Source organism: Syngnathus acus, chromosome 3 (assembly GCF_901709675.1).
Source record: "Syngnathus acus chromosome 3, fSynAcu1.2, whole genome shotgun sequence".
NCBI classification, from domain to species: domain Eukaryota; kingdom Metazoa; phylum Chordata; class Actinopteri; order Syngnathiformes; family Syngnathidae; genus Syngnathus; species Syngnathus acus.
Window position 1 is genome coordinate 15,141,430 of NC_051089.1, and position 18,395 is coordinate 15,159,824.

Consider the following 18,395-nt stretch of genomic DNA (forward strand, 5'->3'; position numbering starts at 1 on the left):
TATCTATCTATCTATCTATCTATCTATCTATCTATCTATCTATCTATCTATCTATCTATCTATCTATCTATCTATCTATCTATCTATCTAATTGACCTCTTGGAAAAGTCCATATTTGCCGTTTTCCATCCGCACTTCAAATATTGTAGTAAAAAAAAATCGCGTTGAAATCATACTGCAGCTTGGCAGCGCTTCATCACTGAAACAACAGCAAAATAAACTTTAATAACTGAGGGAGATGCTGTGGGGACTTTATGGTTTGAAATAACAAATAGGGCCTTCTTTAACGACACCGTGTCTCTTTTGTTGTGTTTCAGTTTATGCCGCACCGAACAAGAGAGCTAAATGCTGATTGTATGACTCCCCATGGAACCATCCTCCACCAAACACTGGACTTTGATGAGTTCATTCCTCCCATTCCCCCACCGCCTTACTACCCCCCTGAGTACACATGCACTCCATCAATGGATGGACAAAGGTGAGAAACAAAAGAGCTCTCATTAGTATCCCATTATTTTTATTGCTTATAAGGTGCTTCACGAAATGCAGTCTGGTATACGGCAGGCGTCGGGAACCTATGGCTCTTTTGGTGACGTTATTAAAAAGAATACAATAGTACACTCAAAAAATCATTGGTCTTAATTAAAATACATGCATTTAATTGTATCTAGCCTATCGTTTTTTTTTTTAAATGGTATGGCTCTCACAGGAAATTATTTGTAAAAAATGGGCATGTATGGCTCTGTCCGCCAAAAAGGTTCCCGATCACTGCTATACGGTATGACGGTAGCGGCTGCTGCTCATTCAAGGAGGGGAAGTTTAATTTTTCTCCCAACCTCTGTTGTAAATGTGTTTTTTGATTTATATGAATATTCTCACCTTTCAAGAAAATGACCCTGTCGAAAACATTCATGCTCTATGCGCTGATGTACAACTTAGTCCACTTGAGTTTATTTGGGCATGGTATGTAATATTTATACTTGACTGCCATTGTTATATTTCACTCTTATAGACATAGGAGTAGTAAATACAGTTTTTGCAACACTTAAAGAAGTAGTTTTTTCAAAAAAGAATCATAGTCATGGTTTCATCAAATGAAAAGGCAAAACATATTCAAAAAACAAAGCGGAAGACTTAAGAAAAAAGAGGCAAATATTTTGTGAAGAAATAAGAGTCATTGTGCTTTTCAGATATGATTTTAATACATGATGTGCTATTGATTGCGGTATGTAAAATGTTGCTCATTCTGATTGGCTGTTAGCGAGCAAAATGTCTGTCTGCTCTGTCAGATAATATGACATTATGTTCTATACAGAGGCCTGCATCTGGACTTCCCCCATTCTCCCTTTAGTGCCATTTATGGGGTGCCCATCAACAGCCCCGGGACACTATACCCAACTGACCTGCCCCCACCGTATGAGTCTGTGGTGGGGCAGACTCCTGCAAGCCAGGTGAGAACAGTCACTACCTCCCGAAAAGGCTTTCTGCTTGGCCGGTTGAGTGCAGTGCCAATCCGATGTTTGTTCCCTGCCCATTTTTCAAATACCGTATTTTTCGGACTATAAATCGCGGGTTTTTTTTCATAGGTAATACAGTAAAAAAAAATGTTTGTGCTATACCATAGAAAATACCAAAGGCAGTTTGTTTCTAAATCTTAAAATGTATGGAATTGTAGACAGACTAAACCATTCAGTACACTTTTTGACGACAGTTTACTCTTTAGTCTTATTCTGAGGCAAGTCAAGCTCAACATTCTGCGCTGCTAATTTGGAACATTTTCAGGAACTCTCCCTAGAAAGCAACACTTTCCCTGAATTCATTTTATACAGCTAAAAATACAATCGTAAAGACTGCCACACTGTGCTTTATTTTCATTTTGTGCCTCATTCCAATTTCCAAATTTTCATGTGATCAACTCTGTGCTGCTAATTTGGAACATTTTCAGGAACTCTCCCTAGAAAGCAACACTTTCCCTGAATTCATTTTATACAGCTAAAAATACAAGCGTAAAGACTGCCACACTGTGCTTTATTTTCTTTTTGTGCCTCATTCCAAATTCCAAATTTTCATGTGATCAACTCTGAAATTCAATGTTGATTAACTGCGCTCAAATCTAAATATAAAATTGATAAAAAAAATCAAATTAAAAAAATAGAATAGCTAAATGCAAATAATAGCAGATTCCGGCAAATAGCAGCAGTTTCCAATTCAGATACTGATTAAAATGTGAAAAGAATAACAATTTGCGAGAACAAGAAGCATGTCTGTTACCATCTTGCGTGTTCATTAGAAGCTTGTTATTCCATTATCCTTGAGATGAAAAAAAACATCATGACGCGATGGTGGTCTTACAGTGCCCCCTACTGTTTTTGTTTGCTATTGAAGACCACATCCAAGACCCAAGGTTCTTTCTCAACTGGTCTTACACACGTCCAAAAAGGCACATTGGAAAATGATCACACTAAAACAGTTAGCAAAACTAAAAACAAAGTTATTCTGCTAATAATTTCCTCCTGACAGGTCACCACCAGTATCGAACAACAGGCGACTGAATCCAGTTTATGTGACAGAAATACAACAGCAGGACTCAGCACTCAAGGTAACACTTTAATTAAAAAATATGTCTGTCACTTATTACTGATGATGTATGTCACATTTCCAGCCTCTGTAGACAGCACATCCCTGATGGTGTCAGAGGTTGCTGATCACGACCACACTTGCTCCTCAGAGGACTTGTGTTCCCTCGAAGTCCAAGGCTCGGATTCCTCTCCATACAGCACGCAACACACTGCACCGACCGACGGAAGCTGCATCAGCCTTGAGCTTTGTACACGCACACGCTGCCATCATGGCTTGTCTAACACGGACGCTCGCCCCAGTGACACTGGATTCAGTGAGTCCTCACATACCCAAGAGTCCCTTGAACGCTCCCCGGACTGGTCCTCCGAAAACTACAGCAATTTGGATCAAGAGGATTCTGCAGACAACTCTCGTGCATATGAGGAGCGTAGGCCCTCCATGCACCTTTGTGATGAGCTTGCATCAGCCAAGCATTTGCCCGAAGAGCCACCAAAATTATCTCCGCATTCCCTCATTAAAGCACGAATGATGAGCCGGAAGCTCCCGCTGGCTGTCGCTATCTCCCCACCTCCGCAGCCTTGCTCCCCTACCTCAGTGGCGTCCTCTGGGGGAACATTACCCATCAGTCCCTTAGCTCCCTCTCCCTCTCCATCCCCTCCCAGCAGGCTACGAGGCCCCCGGTTGTGCTTTAGTGTTTGGTCCGCCTCCTCAACTTCACAGCCCCCCTCTACCTCATCTCAAAGTGGGCGTTCATCCGCAGAGAGGCCCCGAGTGCTCCGCGCCGCCAGGAGGTACCGCAAGCTGGCACGTATTGTCCGTTCCACCAGTGACCCCATCTCCTGTTCCTCCACTACTGGAAGTAAGAGAGATTTGTTTTTCCCCTCAAAACTGCATCTCAACAATATCACCCACGTGTTACTGTCAAAACACATAGTGTGTCTCCAGCTAATTATAGCGGACGTATGAGTTTCACATTTTATGCTGCTCTTTGTCTCCCTCTTCAGGAGAGTCTTGTGTCTCCACCTCTGCAATTAATGCTTCAGGTGGAGATTCCACTCATACATCACCAGAGCAAGGTAAAATGGATGGATGGATGGATGGATGGATGGATGGATGGATGATGGATGGATGGATGGATGGATGGATGGATGGATGGATGGATGGATGGATGGATGGATGGATGGATGGATGGATGGATGGATGGATGGATGGATGGATGGGCTAGGCAGGCGGGCGGTTGGGTATGGATGGATGGATGGATGGATGGATGGATGGATGGATGGATGGATGGATGGATGGATGGATGGATGGATGGATGGATGGATGGGCTAGGCAGGCGGGCGGTTGGGTATGGATGGATGGATGGATGGATGGATGGATGGATGGATGGATGGATGGATGGATGGATGGATGGATGGATGGATGGATGGATGGATGGATGGATGGGCTAGGCAGGCGGGCGGTTGGGTTTGGATGGATGGATGGATGGATGGATGGATGGATGGATGGATGGATGGATGGATGGATGGATGGATGGATGGATGGATGGATGGATGGATGGATGGATGGATGGATGGGCTAGGCAGGCGGGCGGTTGGGTTTGGATGGATGGATGGATGGATGGATGGATGGATGGATGGATGGATGGATGGATGGATGGATGGATGGATGGATGGATGGATGGATGGATGGATGGATGGGCTAGGCAGGCGGGCGGTTGGGTTTGGATGGACGGACGGACGGATGGATGGATGGCAAGGGTGCTGCTACACTGTCGCTTTCATATTTTAATGCGCATTAACTGTAATCATTGTAATATACAGTATGTTTGTGTCAAATCAGTATATGGAAATAAACCAAGGCCCTTTTCATAGTAATCCGCACCATGTGTAGATTTACAATCGAGCTGCACCAAAGATGAAAACTGTTACAATTTTTTTGTCTGTTATCATTTGTCTCATCTCCAGAGCAATCGGGCATTTCAGCGGAAGGCATTGGAGGCAAACCAAAATCTGCCAAGAAGCAGCCAAAGGAGAGCAGAAAAATAGACCTCCACCTTAAAACACGAGCTTCGCAAGCACATGAACGACCACAGTCACTGGCAGACCTCAAAATGTATAAAGACACGAAAATATTGGTGGCTAAGTTCCTGGAGCATTCAAGCTGCAATTTACCTCCTGAAGTGCAGCAAGTTGTCAACAACATCAAGTGTGTCATCAAGTCAGATGAGAAACACATGGAGGAGGCCATATTCAGTGCCAATGTCATAGATCAGGTGCATTTAACTTTTTGGTTCTCTCTCGCTCCCTCTAGCCGTGTATGTTTGTGTGTATGTGTGGGAATTGCGGCTAATATTCTCGTTGGTTTATTCGACACTCTTTACTCTGGAATTTTATCAGTATTTATACTGACAAAAGCATGTGCATTAGTGCATTAACAGGAGTTGTTTATTAATTATAATACAATTATAATACATGTTTCACATTGTGTTGTTGCAAGCCAAGATTTGAGGTGTAGACATGCCGCTGTACGTGCAATGAAAACAAGGAGAGCAACAGTCACCAATGCCAACACAATTGTGTGCTTAATTACACTTTGTAAAACCAGTTTTTCTCTACAATTAAAAAAAAAAATCTTTATTACAAAGTGCAACAAAATAATTGTTGCGATTTAACAGCTTGTTTACGGCTCACGGGACAAATTAAGTCAATGTTAATATTACTTCTGGCTTGTTGGTCATTGTATTTCAAGTTTCTCTGTTACGCGGCAACATGCTCATGTTTCTATGTCGGTGCCCAGGTGATGACGCAGTGCATCAGAGGCAGTCCCAGGAAACGTGATCAAGACGATCTTCACCTCCAAAGCTGCGGTGCATTGAGTTCCTCCCCTTCCATGCGCCGTCCCAAATGTCTCCCTCCAACTAGCGACACCTGTACCAATTCACTGGACTCGCCTTCATTTGAACAAAGCCTTGAGTGCAGGGAAACTATTCTCTGACCAGCATCTTCACAAGGATCCGTGTCTAAGCTATGAGGGCGTTCCAAAGTGCTCATGTTGCAGCTACACTGTGCTGTGTAGAAATTCATAAGCGGTCTGGCATCGTGAGGTCACGTTTGCGCTGTATGACTGTGGCGTAAGAAAAGGGGAAGAGGCTCAAACTTTATCTCCTGGAGCCACAAGAGTGTGTGCACAGTCATTAGCAGAAATAGTAGCAAACTCAAACTGAGCCTGCCTGTCTGTAGTGGCTTTTTTTCTCATCAGAAAACAGAATGTTTCTCCCTCAGGGGATTTTTTTACACTGAGTTTCATCAAAATGAAACGAATTGCCGCTAAGCTGGAATCTGTCATTCGCAGACAAACGATATTGTGTGACTGTATTGCTATTTTTCTTGTCCTTGTGTGAAAACAGGAAGAATATTATAAATATAAAATATTCAACTGTGAACTGGAGAGAACGGGCTTAATGAGCCAATGTTTGAAGATTTTGTGGAACTGTTACTGATGGGGTGGTGAATATTTTGTGGTGCCGCTGGTTCAAAAACATTACAAACATTTTAACTTACCTCAGTGTTATATTTCTTATCAGTGTTCCAATAAAAGATGAGTTTGTATCTTTTGATTTTTGTTGTTATTCCATTGAAAGTTGTAAATCTTGATAGTTCCTATATTTTAGACAATAGTTTCAGGTGCTTTTTCCATTGCCTCCTGCTATGTCACCTAATTTTTTTTTTTGCTGTCATGGAAATATCTACAATATCGAAATCACTCACATGGAATTTTACATCGTTTTATGTTAATATCCCGTAATTTCTGGATTATAAACCGCACCCGAATTTAAACCGCACCAGTTAAAATTAGGAGAAAATCCCAGTTTATTCGTAAATAATCCACACCGCAGGTGTTTTAAATTATATTTTATAGTCCAGAAACTATGGTAAATATAGTATTAAAATAATATATAGTATTAAAAATCAATGATTCAAGTGATTTTTTTCATTGTATTTATATATTTATTTTTGTATTTATTTATTTATTTTGTATTTATTTATCCATCCAGCTATCCATACCGCTTGTCCCCACGGGGGTTGCAGATGTGCTGGAGCATCCATCCATCCATCCATCCATCCATTTTCTGTACAGCTTGTCCCCACGGGGGTCACGGGCGGGCTGGAGCCTATCCCAGCAGTCATCGGGCAGTAGGCAGGGGACACCCTGAACCGGTTGCCCGCCAATCGCAGGGCACACAGAGACGAACAACCATCCACATTCGCACTCACACCTAGGGGCGATTTGGAGTGCTTTATCTGTCTACCATGTATCCCTAAATATCGTCCTGGTCAAAAATGAAATTGGCACAAATTTGTAGCTTTGAATAATCCTTATCTTGATATGTTGCCTTATATCTGATGTCAAAGCAGTAACAGCTAGGAGAATATAAAGGGCAGAGACTTTGTAAAATGATGGTAATGTAGTTTATTGTGCTCAGATAATGGCTTTGTGTTTTCCTGGCGAAAATCAATGATGACAAACATTGCATATAAGATGTCACCACTAATGCCCGTTTTTACTATCGGCACTTTACTGCACCCTACATGGCTTTTGCCAGTCGAACTGTCAAATTGACATCATGGTCAATTGTTTTATTGAGATCTGTAACCATGAATGTGTCACGTGGAGCTGGATATGGGCCCAGAAGAAGACATGACACAAAAGTTGAAAAATAAAAGTCTTTATCAAGTATCAACAGAAACCAGGGCTGGGCACTCAAGAAAGCTAGATATTCTACCGCGAAGAAAGCTCGATGCCCTGACAACTTGTCACAGAGTAACCCGAGCTTATATAAATACTGTAAAACAGAATAAAGGTTGACATAACAGGACAAAGGATATAAGGGAAACGGCAACTGCATAGCAACCGATACATTGAAATCAGGCTTATGACAGAATGAACTTATAATAATAGGACAAAGCATAAAGGATCAGCAACTTTTTAACAACTGATACATTGAGAAACGACGAGTCGCCAACCAGTCACAAGAGAAAGATGTTAAATTGTACTGGACTTGCTTTCATAAATGTTGTCACTGGATCATGAGCTGAATCTGTTTTTCTCTCTTCATCATTCTGATGCCAATGGATCTGGATTTCAGCTGTCTAGAGACAGTACTTTGCTAAACAAAGGAGGCTTTTAATTATTTGTCTTTTTTTTAGAATTCAGTTTTATTTGTTCTTGGAAAGTATTGGTGGTTCCAACAAGCTTTACAGCTTTATTTACATCCACTAAAGTATGTGATTGTGCAATACAAATGGTAGTGTAATATTAAATCATGCACATCTCTGGAATGTCTGGTTCAACGGAAACGACGCAGTCTCCGTGCCACGTAACATACAAATCACAATTAGAGCTTTTATTTTGAAAGTATTTCCCGCGAGCGCGCTGTGTTCTGTTTATTCCATCCAACGCGACACTCGACCGAAATCAAACGTCGGAAGACAGCGCAGTGATCTATCTCGGCGCTTATTCTGAAGGTTTACGTGGGTTTGACCGGTTGTATTAACTCGGGTCGAAATCAATTTCGCGCGAAACTTTGCAGGGAATAGCCGCCGATTTTGTTCGCTTTTCCACGCATTGTTTTGAAGCTAATGAAGGAGCTGTCTCGAGAGTCAGACTGCAGTGTAATGGTTTGGGGGCTAACGTGGATTGGCAATCGAAATTTTTTGCATCAAAGCCCTGAAATATAACTGGGGCGATTTCCTTTTTAATCTGGGTGAAAAGATCTAACCGTCCGCTAATGCTATATAGCTCCAGTTAGCTGTATCATTTGCGCGTCCTCGCGCCTCTGCCACGGAGCAGTGCAGAGATCCACTTCCACGTCTCGTCTACTGTGCAGTGTTACCCTGCCAGCTGGGCTAGGCCACGTCCTTCTTGGTCTGACATTGGGCGGACTTGAAGGAAGATGCCCAGTATGCGGAAGGAAGACGAAGAAGGAAGCATGAGAGATGTGAGAAGTCTTGGCCATTAATGATTTGCGTGCGAGGTTTGTGTTTCTGAGCGGTTGCCGCATACACACGGCATGTCACGTACACCGGGGAAATACTCTCTTTGAGGCACACGGTCAAAAGCTGAAGTGACAGTTAGAATTTCTATTCGGACATGATCGGCTTCGGCGCAAACCGACGAGGAGGCCGCCTCCCGTCCTTCATCCTCATCTTCCTCATGGCGATCATCGCCATACTAGCGTTCAACTACTGGACCGTATCCAGCAAGCACGGCCGCTTACTGGATGAGTTGGTGGAGGTGCAGTCGCGGGTGAAGCGCACGGACGCGGCGAGGAGCCGATTGGAGAAGCGCAACTCTGAGCTCATGGCGCAGGTGGACACGCACAGAAAGCAGCTGGACAAGAAGGATGGAGACTACAGCGTCATGGAGGGCAAGCTGCAGGCCCGAGACGCGCTCGCCAAAAAGTGCACCGACGAAAAGGTAGTGTCCCGGATCCCCCATTCAGCACTAAAGTACACGTAGTTGTACCAAAGTTTTTATTTAGCCATGCTATATTTCCCTTGACCACATTTTCTATCTATACAGAAGGCCTGTTATGTTTATTTCCCAAGAAAATGTTCTCCTCACAGGCTGAGTAAAGAATCAATCCCATCAATATCATGTAATGTTGTTGGCTTTTGCAGGATTATTTCCCACGTTTTCTCTATGACGTTGAAAACTCTATTCAGGCTGGACAGTGTATAAAATAGGAGTTCAATAGAATGCATCAAAGCTACTCCTTCTGTATACGTGACACTTTGGTTTTATACAGCTTTTGCCCAAAGGATTTTTTTTTTTTTTTTTTAACACTAGATGACTTACAAACTGTTGGCACATTAATGTCAAACGATTAGCCTTACTGAGTAAATTACTCCTCCAAATAACAAATTAATTCTTCTGAGGTATAGCGACACTAAACCCATCCAAAGATTTTCCACCAACACGCCTTACACTGCCAACAGGTGGATGAGCAAACAGAGACATGGACTTCCTTGTTGGTGTTGTATCAGTACGTTTGTTGAAGGTTGGGGCACCTCTCATTGAGCCTTAAGTTTAGTAAGTCTCATGACTTATTTGTCATATTCGGTCACATTTCACACTTACCGTATTTTCCGCACCATAAGGCGCATTAAAAAGCCTTTAATTTTCTCCAAAAACGAAGGTGCGCCTTGTGTGTTGACCGAATTCCAAAATCTGTAAAGTTGTTTTGTGTGACTTCTGTAATATACGTGTATGTAATATGTAGGCCCGATGAACCAATCAGAGGACATTAAGTTTTACGTAGATCGGGGCGGTAAACCAATCAGAGGACTTTACATAACATGTAAAGTACGTACCTCCGCCGCCATTGATAAATAGATACTATCGTTTGTGCAAAGCATTAGGACCCTCTAAAATGGCATCGACAAAGAGACATGCTTACCAGGCAACGGAACTGACTGCCTTGCTCCTGTGATGTTTTTTTTTTTTTTTAAGTCATGGCATGCATGCGCCCTATAATGCACTGTTTGGATTAAGTACAGAAAACTCCCGGAATTGAGTCTGCGCCTTTTTAACCCAAAGCGCCTTATGGTGCGGAAAATACGGTACTCTAAAAAACTTTATTCGCACTTGCTCTGCTCAAACATTTAATCATTTTGCTTTCATGTTGTGTGGGGTGCTTTGTTTAGAAAAAGACACTGTGTATCATTTCCAAAAATGTTCCCATGTGTCTTAAAACATCTAAGATCTCATTTTAAAAAAGGACCCCAAGTATTACAGTACAAACTTGCCCCTCCTTTTATAGCCTTAAATTATTTTGATCTGTTTGAAAACTAATTATAGTAGAATGATTTGGGGTGGGTTTACTGGTTAGCACGTCCGCCTCGCAGTGCAGAGGTTGAAGGTTCAATTCCAGTTCCGGCCTTACTGCGTGGAGTTTGCATCTTGAGGAAAAGCTGTAATACCATTGTATAAATATATACTATTGTGTAATATTTTATGACACCATGCCCATGTAAACATTTTCCACAATAGTAGAAGCCAGAATTGCTTGGGTAGTAACAGTCATTCTGTGCTGAATTTCTCGCACTCGTAAAAACAACAAGCATAATTAATGAATGGACAATTCAGTGCAGTAGTAGGTTATGAAATGCATAAATGGCTTGTCATACCTTACAATTGGTGCTTTGCATAATAGAAATAAACTGAATGACAACAATTATTCCACTGTAAAGCATTATATTACCGTAATTTTCGGACTATAAGTCGCGGTTTTTTTCATAGTTTGGGTGGGGGGGTGACTTATAATAAGGAGCGACTTATATGTGTTTATTTTTCAAAAATAAAAAAAAATAAAAAGTGAAACCGCGATAAACGATTACTGTAATTTGAATTTCAAGTGACGTCAGCAGCGCGGCGTGGCGCGGCGGTTGTTTACATAAAGGACAAAGATTGATCACGGGATGACGAAGATGACGAAGGGCCCCACGTACTACCGGCATCATTAGCGGCTTTGTTTCTAAGTGACACGGAGGACGAAGAGTTTGAAGGATTTAAGGATTTGGAGTGACACAGAAGGTTTGAAAAACTATTATGGCTTTTACGCACGCCCGTTCCTACTCTACGGAGCTCTCTTTCACCTCCGTGGTGGAAGTCGAGGGTCGGCGCTCGGCCGGGTGGCTGTCCGGGGACGGTGGATGGGGCTCGGTCATGGCTTTTACGCACGCCCGGTCCTATTCTATGGATCTCTCTTCTACCTCCGTGGCTGGAAGTCCACGCCGCCACACGCCTGGAAGTTTGTTTTGTTAAATAAAGAGCCGTTTACCAAACCCACGTCTTTCCTTGTACTTTGTTAACGCTACAATCTAGTTATATACTAGATCAGTGGAATAACGACGAGGCTGACGTCAGGGCGCACGCGCGGCGTTGTTGACAAAGGACGAGGAATTTGATCGATGGATTTAATGATTTAGAGTGCACAGATGGTTTGATAATATTATTGCTTATATAATAGTTATTTGATATCTAATTTATATATCGTTATATGGGCCTGTGGAATATTTTGAAGTGCAAGCGCCGTCAGTGGCGCTCACCCATTGTTGACAAAGAACGATCGATGGATTTAATGAATTGGAGTGACACAGATGGTTTTATAAACGTGTTATTTATGTAATAGTTTTTTTAATAACTCTGAATGTTACGTCAGGCCCGTTCTCAGCTCTTTGTTTGTGTTTATGTCACGTTAGCATACCTATCGTTTAGCCTGTTGTTGCTCGTTCATGACTGTTCTTGGTGTTGCGACTTATACTCCGGAGCGACTTATATATGTTTTTTTTTTTCACTTTTTTGGACATTTTATGGCTGATGCGACTTGTACTCCGGAGCGACTTTTAGTCCAAAAATTACGGTAGTTGGATTATTCCTTGCAACATTGACACCAACAATATTAATTAACTTGGTCACGCATAGGCTAGACGTTCCTTCTGCCTGAAAGAACTACCTGTAGTCCCGAATCCTATGCAGTCGTGGCATAGATGGATGAATATATGTTTGTAATTAATAAATAATATTTTTTCTGACAAATAAAGCGAATTTTGTACCTGCTGCACCCCATTTCTCATGGTACACCAGTGTGCCACGGCACCCTGGTTGTCTATGGGGATTCTTAAACGATAGAAAAAAAAAACTCAGGACTTTGGAGCTGTACTGTGTAAAGCACCACACATTTAAGATTAAAATACGTCAATAATAAAAAAATGGAATAAAACCAGTGTCGTACACAAGGCGCTTTCTTTACATTTTGTTATCTGTGTTCTCAAGGTTAAGATGCAGGGTGACCTCTCAGCCCAAATGACCGAAATCCAAAGGCTGAAAGGTAAGTCTAGCAAAATGGCACAATCAAACATGACCTAACTTGCTTATTCCAGGTACTATATACAGTTCTATGAAGTAACCAGAGATGGGCAGGATTTAAGGGTTAGCAAGAATAAAGCAGGTGTGGTTGCTGTGTTGTCCATTGTTGTTTTGGAAATGAACAAAGTGGTACTTACCCCCCTTATTTAAACAATCTCTTGTCTGGTACATGTGGTGGGAGTGACACCCTCACAAGCAAGTGAACATGCAATCAAACTCGCACGCCACACCACAGTTCACTTTGCATTCCCTGATGAACGTTAGCATTACAAATTGAGAAGTTAATCAGCACTTGACCCGGTTAGTGAAGATTACACAGACCAACAAAAAAAACAAAAACTTTTTTTAACAACTTCCTCATCCCTCCACCGGTGACATTCAACAATTGGGATGGAATGCACACCCCTAGAATTAACAACCGAAAATCATTGTTATTTGTTTGTGTGTGACAGAGCAACTGAATGATTTGAAGCAAGAATTTATGAAACAGGAAGATCAGCTAAGAGAAGTTAAAAAGAATAGAACCACCTTGGAAAGAAAGCTGGAATATGAAAGGTATGGCAATGATTTCTGCTTTCTTTCTTCTGAACTTTCTTGCAGTTTTCTGCACTACTTAAGACATTTAACATCATCCGAGATTAACTCCGGAATGAACGTACCAATATGAATCTCCTCAAACCATTTGCGTACATTTTAAGAGTGGAAAAACAATCATGCTGCAGCGTTCAATCAGATTGCTCCACTGTCACTGATCATTTATTACGAATTTCAGTTTCGGATGCAGCGTTCTCATTAAAAACCCACTCTAATCTGATTTCAATGTTATTCATTTGTTATTTATCATCATGCGTAATCTTTGATTGACCCTTGCATGTGTACTGCATAGTTTACAGTGTGGACGTCAGATTGGGCAGTTGAAAAGTGAATATGAAGAATCAAAGAAGACTCTAGAAGAGGAAGCTGTAAAGCTGAGGCGGGTTCGTATTTGCTCATATGGTCTATCTTTATTTCATAGTGAATTAAACGACGTGTCACCGGCTTTTACTGTATATTGTAGAATGTGATTTTATTGTATTTTTGCTGTATAGTGTTTCTATTGTTTTTTTCTGTTAACTTTTTAGAATGCAATTGACGGTCAAAAAGGCGTAGTGGCGGGAAGGCATACTGAGGGAGCTCTGGGTCTGGCTGAAGAGCGCCACACAGTGGCAAATCGCCAGCGTGACACTCCAGATTTAAAAGGTACTGATGAGAACTTATATTAAGCAGAGTCAATGCAAACTGTTGGTAAAATAGCGAGTCATCTAACAAAAATCTCAGAAATTGGAAAAACAACAACAATGCTATAATGCATACTAAACTCAGATGCACCACAGTCAACAAGCTGTCAAGACAAGAATATTTAGTTACTTGCTGTGTTTTGTGTGAGGAATGATGATGTGAAAATAGTGTTATTAGTGCTTTTAATGGGAGAAAATGAATAATAAAAAAAAAACTGCTTCAGTGCCATCAATACCATTTCATTTGGGTGGGTGCATTTCATTGGGAGTCAATTGTACGCGGTAGTCAGTAGTCTCATGTTTAATTCCCAACATCAATATAGACTCCCAACCCGGTGGTGATCATGAACCGTAAAAAGAATAGCTCAGCACCAGTCTGCACTGTGTTGTGTTCATTATAACGGGATTGATTAGGTTCCAAATATCCGCTTATTTTTTTTATATTCACATAAACTGACATTATTCCATATTTTTTGACAGATGTCATGGGTAAGCCAGGCAGTGATGCTGGCATGCCTGGTATTGAAGACAGTGAGGTGGGAAAACTTGATGAAGTACAATTTGGTAAGTAATTCACGAGTGTCCGAATAAATACTCAACAACAAAAAAACAAAAAAATAAATTTACAGGCGACTTGACTGGATAGATGGGAATACAAAGAGGCTGTCAGGATCATTGTGTCTCTTGTTTGGACTGTGCGGTACCATTTTCTTAGATGTTCTCGGGGTGCCTTGTCATTTGTTGACAGAATTGAAGAAGCCAGCCATCACTCTGAAGCGTCTCGAAGCTCCCGATGCGGTCGTGGGTGTCGACGCTGGACCTGGTATTGGGGCAGCTGATGGCCCAGGGGTACCTGGCTTATCACTCGACCAACCCCGACTCCAGCAGGACAGAGGGGAAGGCCAAGCAGCTGTGATTGCCGCCCCAGGTGTCATCAACTTAGCGGATAAACCAATCGTTTTTGAAGACAAGTCAGATATCAAAGCAGATGAGCTGGGTGAACAGCAAAGACAACTTCGAGGTAAAATCTGCACTCCGTTCCATTAATGATGATTACAATCATTTGAAGAGAGGGAAGAAAAAGCCATAATATCCACGTGTTGGGAAATCCAAGGAAAATCAATTTCTTTTCTTGTCAGCCCCAGATGTCAAAGCAGCAGGTGAACGGTTGAAGGGGATTCCATTGCCTGCCAACCCTGCCCAGGTACCCAAACCCATCCAACCACATCACAAAGACCAAGTTCCAGCAGGGGCACTCCACCATCACCAAAGTGAGTATGATCTAAGAGACACTTTTATTAAATACTTGCTTTTGAATGGATGCGGTAGCAATACCTTGCAAGTGCAACACGATAATTGGATGGTGGCACAGCTATTATTGTTGGTTTTGCACTCTGCTACAGACATGAGTCTGTCGGGTGTGCAAATCGAAAACTGCCCATTGCAGTCTATTTTGTACTGCTCTACACTAGTACAGTACACGACTTGTGTGTACAAGACCATGTTGACATAGTATTTAGCTGGACACTTTAGTGGTAATCCAATGAGTCTGCAGTCTTTTTTCTGTTGGTCACTAAATGACATGTTTAGTTATGACTTCAAGCAACTTCTAGTACCCTTTATCATGGGACCTGTGGGTTATTTCCAAATCAGTTACGTATTATGTCGTGGGACATAAATCTAAGAAAGAAAACGTTTTCATGAGCTATCATTATGATGGATTCAAAGTCCCAAAGTGAGGATTCTCAGCGATGACGCTTCAGCCATACGGATCAGACTGGGGTGACAGGTTTTGAAGAAGGGGACACGTGGCACCACCCAGAAGATCCTTTCCTAGTTCCTGGCTTCTGCTCCGCAACCAGTTTCCTCCTCTTTCCTGTTTTATAAAAGTATTTTCTTCTGCCTTCCTTACATGTCAGTATCCTGCTTAAACTGTATTCACCTCCCATCATCATTTTTTTCCCCCACTGTTCTTAGTTCATGGCTTGGGTGTACTTGTTGAAAACATGTTACTGCTGCCATCCGACATGTTTATATCCCCAAAATCCTGAACAACAACATGCCGGATATGATCACATTTTATACTATCACTCAACCATAATAGTGGTATTTATTTTCACCCCAACACTAAAGGGAAAGCCCCATTTAGTCCTCTGGCCCTGCATTACTTTTCAGTCTCCAGAATGTATTGCAAGACGAACTAGATGCAGTTCTACTTTGTACATGTATACCAGTATATACTTAAATAAAAGCCAGAGTTCAGTCATCACCTTCTACTTCTAGACCAGTGGTTCTTAACCTTGTTGGAGGTACCGAACCCCACCAGTTTTATAAGTGCATTCACTCTTTAGCGAAAAGAAAAAAATCAAATTCAAGACATAGATGTTTTTCACTGGTGTACAAAATGAGCCGTGTATGATCATCACCGAAACCAACACAATGCATGAACTCACAACAAATTACATACTTGCAAATCAGTGTGCCTTTGCGAGAACAGTTCAGATATGTGTTATCACGAATTTACACGATAAATCAGATGTGTTCAGGCCTTCACAGTGGAGGCCCAGGTTAGGAACCACTGTTCTAGACTCTTATAATACACTTTCAGTAAATGTATCGGTCTGTTGTCAGAATTGCACGCAATTATTCCAGAGCAGCATGCTGTTCTAAAGACAAAAGTCAAGTCAACACACAGTATTTGATTCCATAAAATGCAAACATAGGGCTGTTAAGCAAAAGCAGATCTCATGTAAGATATAAAAAAAAAAGTCACTGTAATGCTCAGTAGCACTTCTTTCATCAGCCACTGTATATCCATTCACATCCCCTTTCCGCTTCACCACCTGAACCCTTCTGCACTATTTCGACCACTCCTATCCCTTTGTTTGCCTTCATTTCTCTCCCTTCCTGATGAGGCCCCCTTCTCTGCCTCCTGCAGGCCGGTTCTTTGACGAGATCGAGTCCCCAGTAGATCCGCAACATGGCTCTAAGCTAGCGGACTACAATGGGGACGATGGCAATGTGGGTGAGTATGAAGCCGACAAGCAGGCTGAGCTGGCCTACAATGAGGAAGAGGATGGTGATGGTGGGGAGGAAGACGTTCAAGGTGAGCCAGGCAGGGGGACTGGACTGCTTGTCCAGATGTGTATTCACCATTCCTCACTCCACTCCTCTTCTGCTGCCAACCCTCCCTCCCCCGTAGCATTTTTTTCCAAGCAGTTTGTGCTTAGAGTAGTTCACATTGCCATGAGTTTGGTCCTTGAATCCATCATCATTTTTCTGGGCTCGAAGAAGATGCGGAATGAGTACAAAGAAATGTACAATAATGATCGTAAGACAACTGAGGAAACCAGACCGAGGAAGGAACTTTGGTCAATGTGATTCACTCACCATCTACTGCCTGTGCTTCATTTTTAGCGATCACACCTGTCTGAGCTGAGCCACATCTACTAGATAAAAGTAGTTCACTTGTTTGGTGCGCGCATGTCTGTTCTCCTTGAATTTGAAACATTGAAATTCACACCCATTATCATTTTTTTGTTTCATATTTAGTTTTAATTTGTCTTTCCTTCATTGTTTATCTGTTTTGTTTGGACACAACTAAATGTGAACTATTGCCAGTGTTTATGATTGATTTACATGATTTGTGTATTGTTCAAATGCAACATAACTGATTTGACAATGATTGATTTTTTTCCCCCCAATATCACATCCCATCGGAGTATTTTTGTGTGCAGTTCTGCCTCCTTCAAACTTTTCTAATTTCTTTTGCCCTTTTGTTCCAGATGATGACGATCGGGATATGCAAGGGGATCGGGCTGTGGATTATGGAAAGCGACATCAAGCCATCGACATTCTCTGAATGTGAATTTTGTACAGTAAAATGTCATCCAAACATCAGGACTTTCTTATTTGGACATGAGAATGATTCCGAATTTACAGCTTGCATCATTAGTGCCATGGACCACCCCTACAAACAGATTAGTACTACTGATGAATTTGAATAATGTTACTTAACAGGATAAGACAAAAGAATATACAGTTTAATCAGTTGGTGTGAATTGGTAATGGAGTTAGGCTAGGACACCGGTCTAGCTAGGCTAGTGGTCTATGCGTGGACGACTATTTTGCTGTAGGACCGAATTCCTCAGTTCATTGCCGAGTAATCTAAAATAGCATAGTTGACACCAACTTTGGAATTTTTTTTGGTTTTTGCCGTGCTGAGATGTTTCAAAGAGCTTATTCTAACATTTGGACTCTACCACCATTTTTGGACACTTACAAGGATGATTCTTCAGTTTTAGGTTTACAGTGGTGGGATAGCATTTGAAATGCCAAGGACTTTGCTTACAGTCTATTAAATCATTTTTTGTGAACACACAAGTGGCCCTCTAAATGATTACTGTTCATGCTTGTTAGACTCTCCATGATGGTGATGATGATGATGAACAAACCATGTTACTGAGGATTAACTCTTTAGGTGACAAGTGCTTTTTTTCAATAAAATTTTCAGTTTTCATATCACTGTTTTGAAAAATTGTAGCTTGAAAATGGTTCAGCATAGAAGCATACTGTAAATGTTGCTTAGTTAATTTGCAACTGTGG

The 18,395-nt window shown here is 41.7% G+C and overlaps 2 protein-coding genes across 3 annotated transcripts in view; both read left to right on the forward strand.

Annotated features, from left to right (window-relative positions):
* fam189a1 (family with sequence similarity 189 member A1) overlaps window positions 1-6,197 on the forward strand; it is a 54,117-nt gene extending 47,920 nt beyond the window's left edge. Inside the window, exons 6-12 of the mRNA XM_037247776.1 lie at window positions 318-478; window positions 1,316-1,451; window positions 2,521-2,599; window positions 2,663-3,439; window positions 3,585-3,656; window positions 4,548-4,855; window positions 5,380-6,197. Coding sequence (XP_037103671.1) covers window positions 318-478; window positions 1,316-1,451; window positions 2,521-2,599; window positions 2,663-3,439; window positions 3,585-3,656; window positions 4,548-4,855; window positions 5,380-5,577 — 1,731 coding nt within the window. The 3' untranslated portion in view covers window positions 5,578-6,197. The remainder of the gene's footprint in view (window positions 1-317; window positions 479-1,315; window positions 1,452-2,520; window positions 2,600-2,662; window positions 3,440-3,584; window positions 3,657-4,547; window positions 4,856-5,379) is intronic.
* A 1,825-nt stretch (window positions 6,198-8,022) lies between these two features.
* On the forward strand, window positions 8,023-18,311 carry golm2 (golgi membrane protein 2). 2 transcript variants are annotated; one of them, XM_037247113.1, is made up of 10 exons: window positions 8,023-9,060; window positions 12,421-12,475; window positions 12,966-13,068; window positions 13,400-13,490; window positions 13,635-13,752; window positions 14,271-14,354; window positions 14,539-14,811; window positions 14,930-15,061; window positions 16,729-16,896; window positions 17,576-18,311. In XM_037247113.1, exons 1-10 carry the CDS (start codon window positions 8,734-8,736, stop codon window positions 17,650-17,652), a joined length of 1,428 nt encoding a protein of 475 aa, XP_037103008.1. In that variant the 5' UTR covers window positions 8,023-8,733; the 3' UTR covers window positions 17,653-18,311. The 2 variants fall into 2 exon arrangements, with proteins under 2 accessions (XP_037103008.1, XP_037103009.1); XM_037247114.1 differs by lacking the exon at window positions 16,729-16,896 and having other exon boundaries at window positions 8,025-9,060.
* The last annotated feature ends 84 nt before the right edge of the window (window positions 18,312-18,395 follow it).

Excerpts from the sequence above, each read along its gene's own strand:
- golm2 (XM_037247113.1), top strand. The coding sequence starts at position 8,734 with ATGATCGGCTTCGGCGCAAACCGACGAGGAGGCCGCCTCCCGTCCTTC. Across the intron at positions 14,355-14,538 it reads ACTTGATGAAGTACAATTTG|AATTGAAGAAGCCAGCCATC; the intron begins GTAAGTAATTCA and ends ATTTGTTGACAG. Across the intron at positions 16,897-17,575 it reads TGGGGAGGAAGACGTTCAAG|ATGATGACGATCGGGATATG; the intron begins GTGAGCCAGGCA and ends CTTTTGTTCCAG.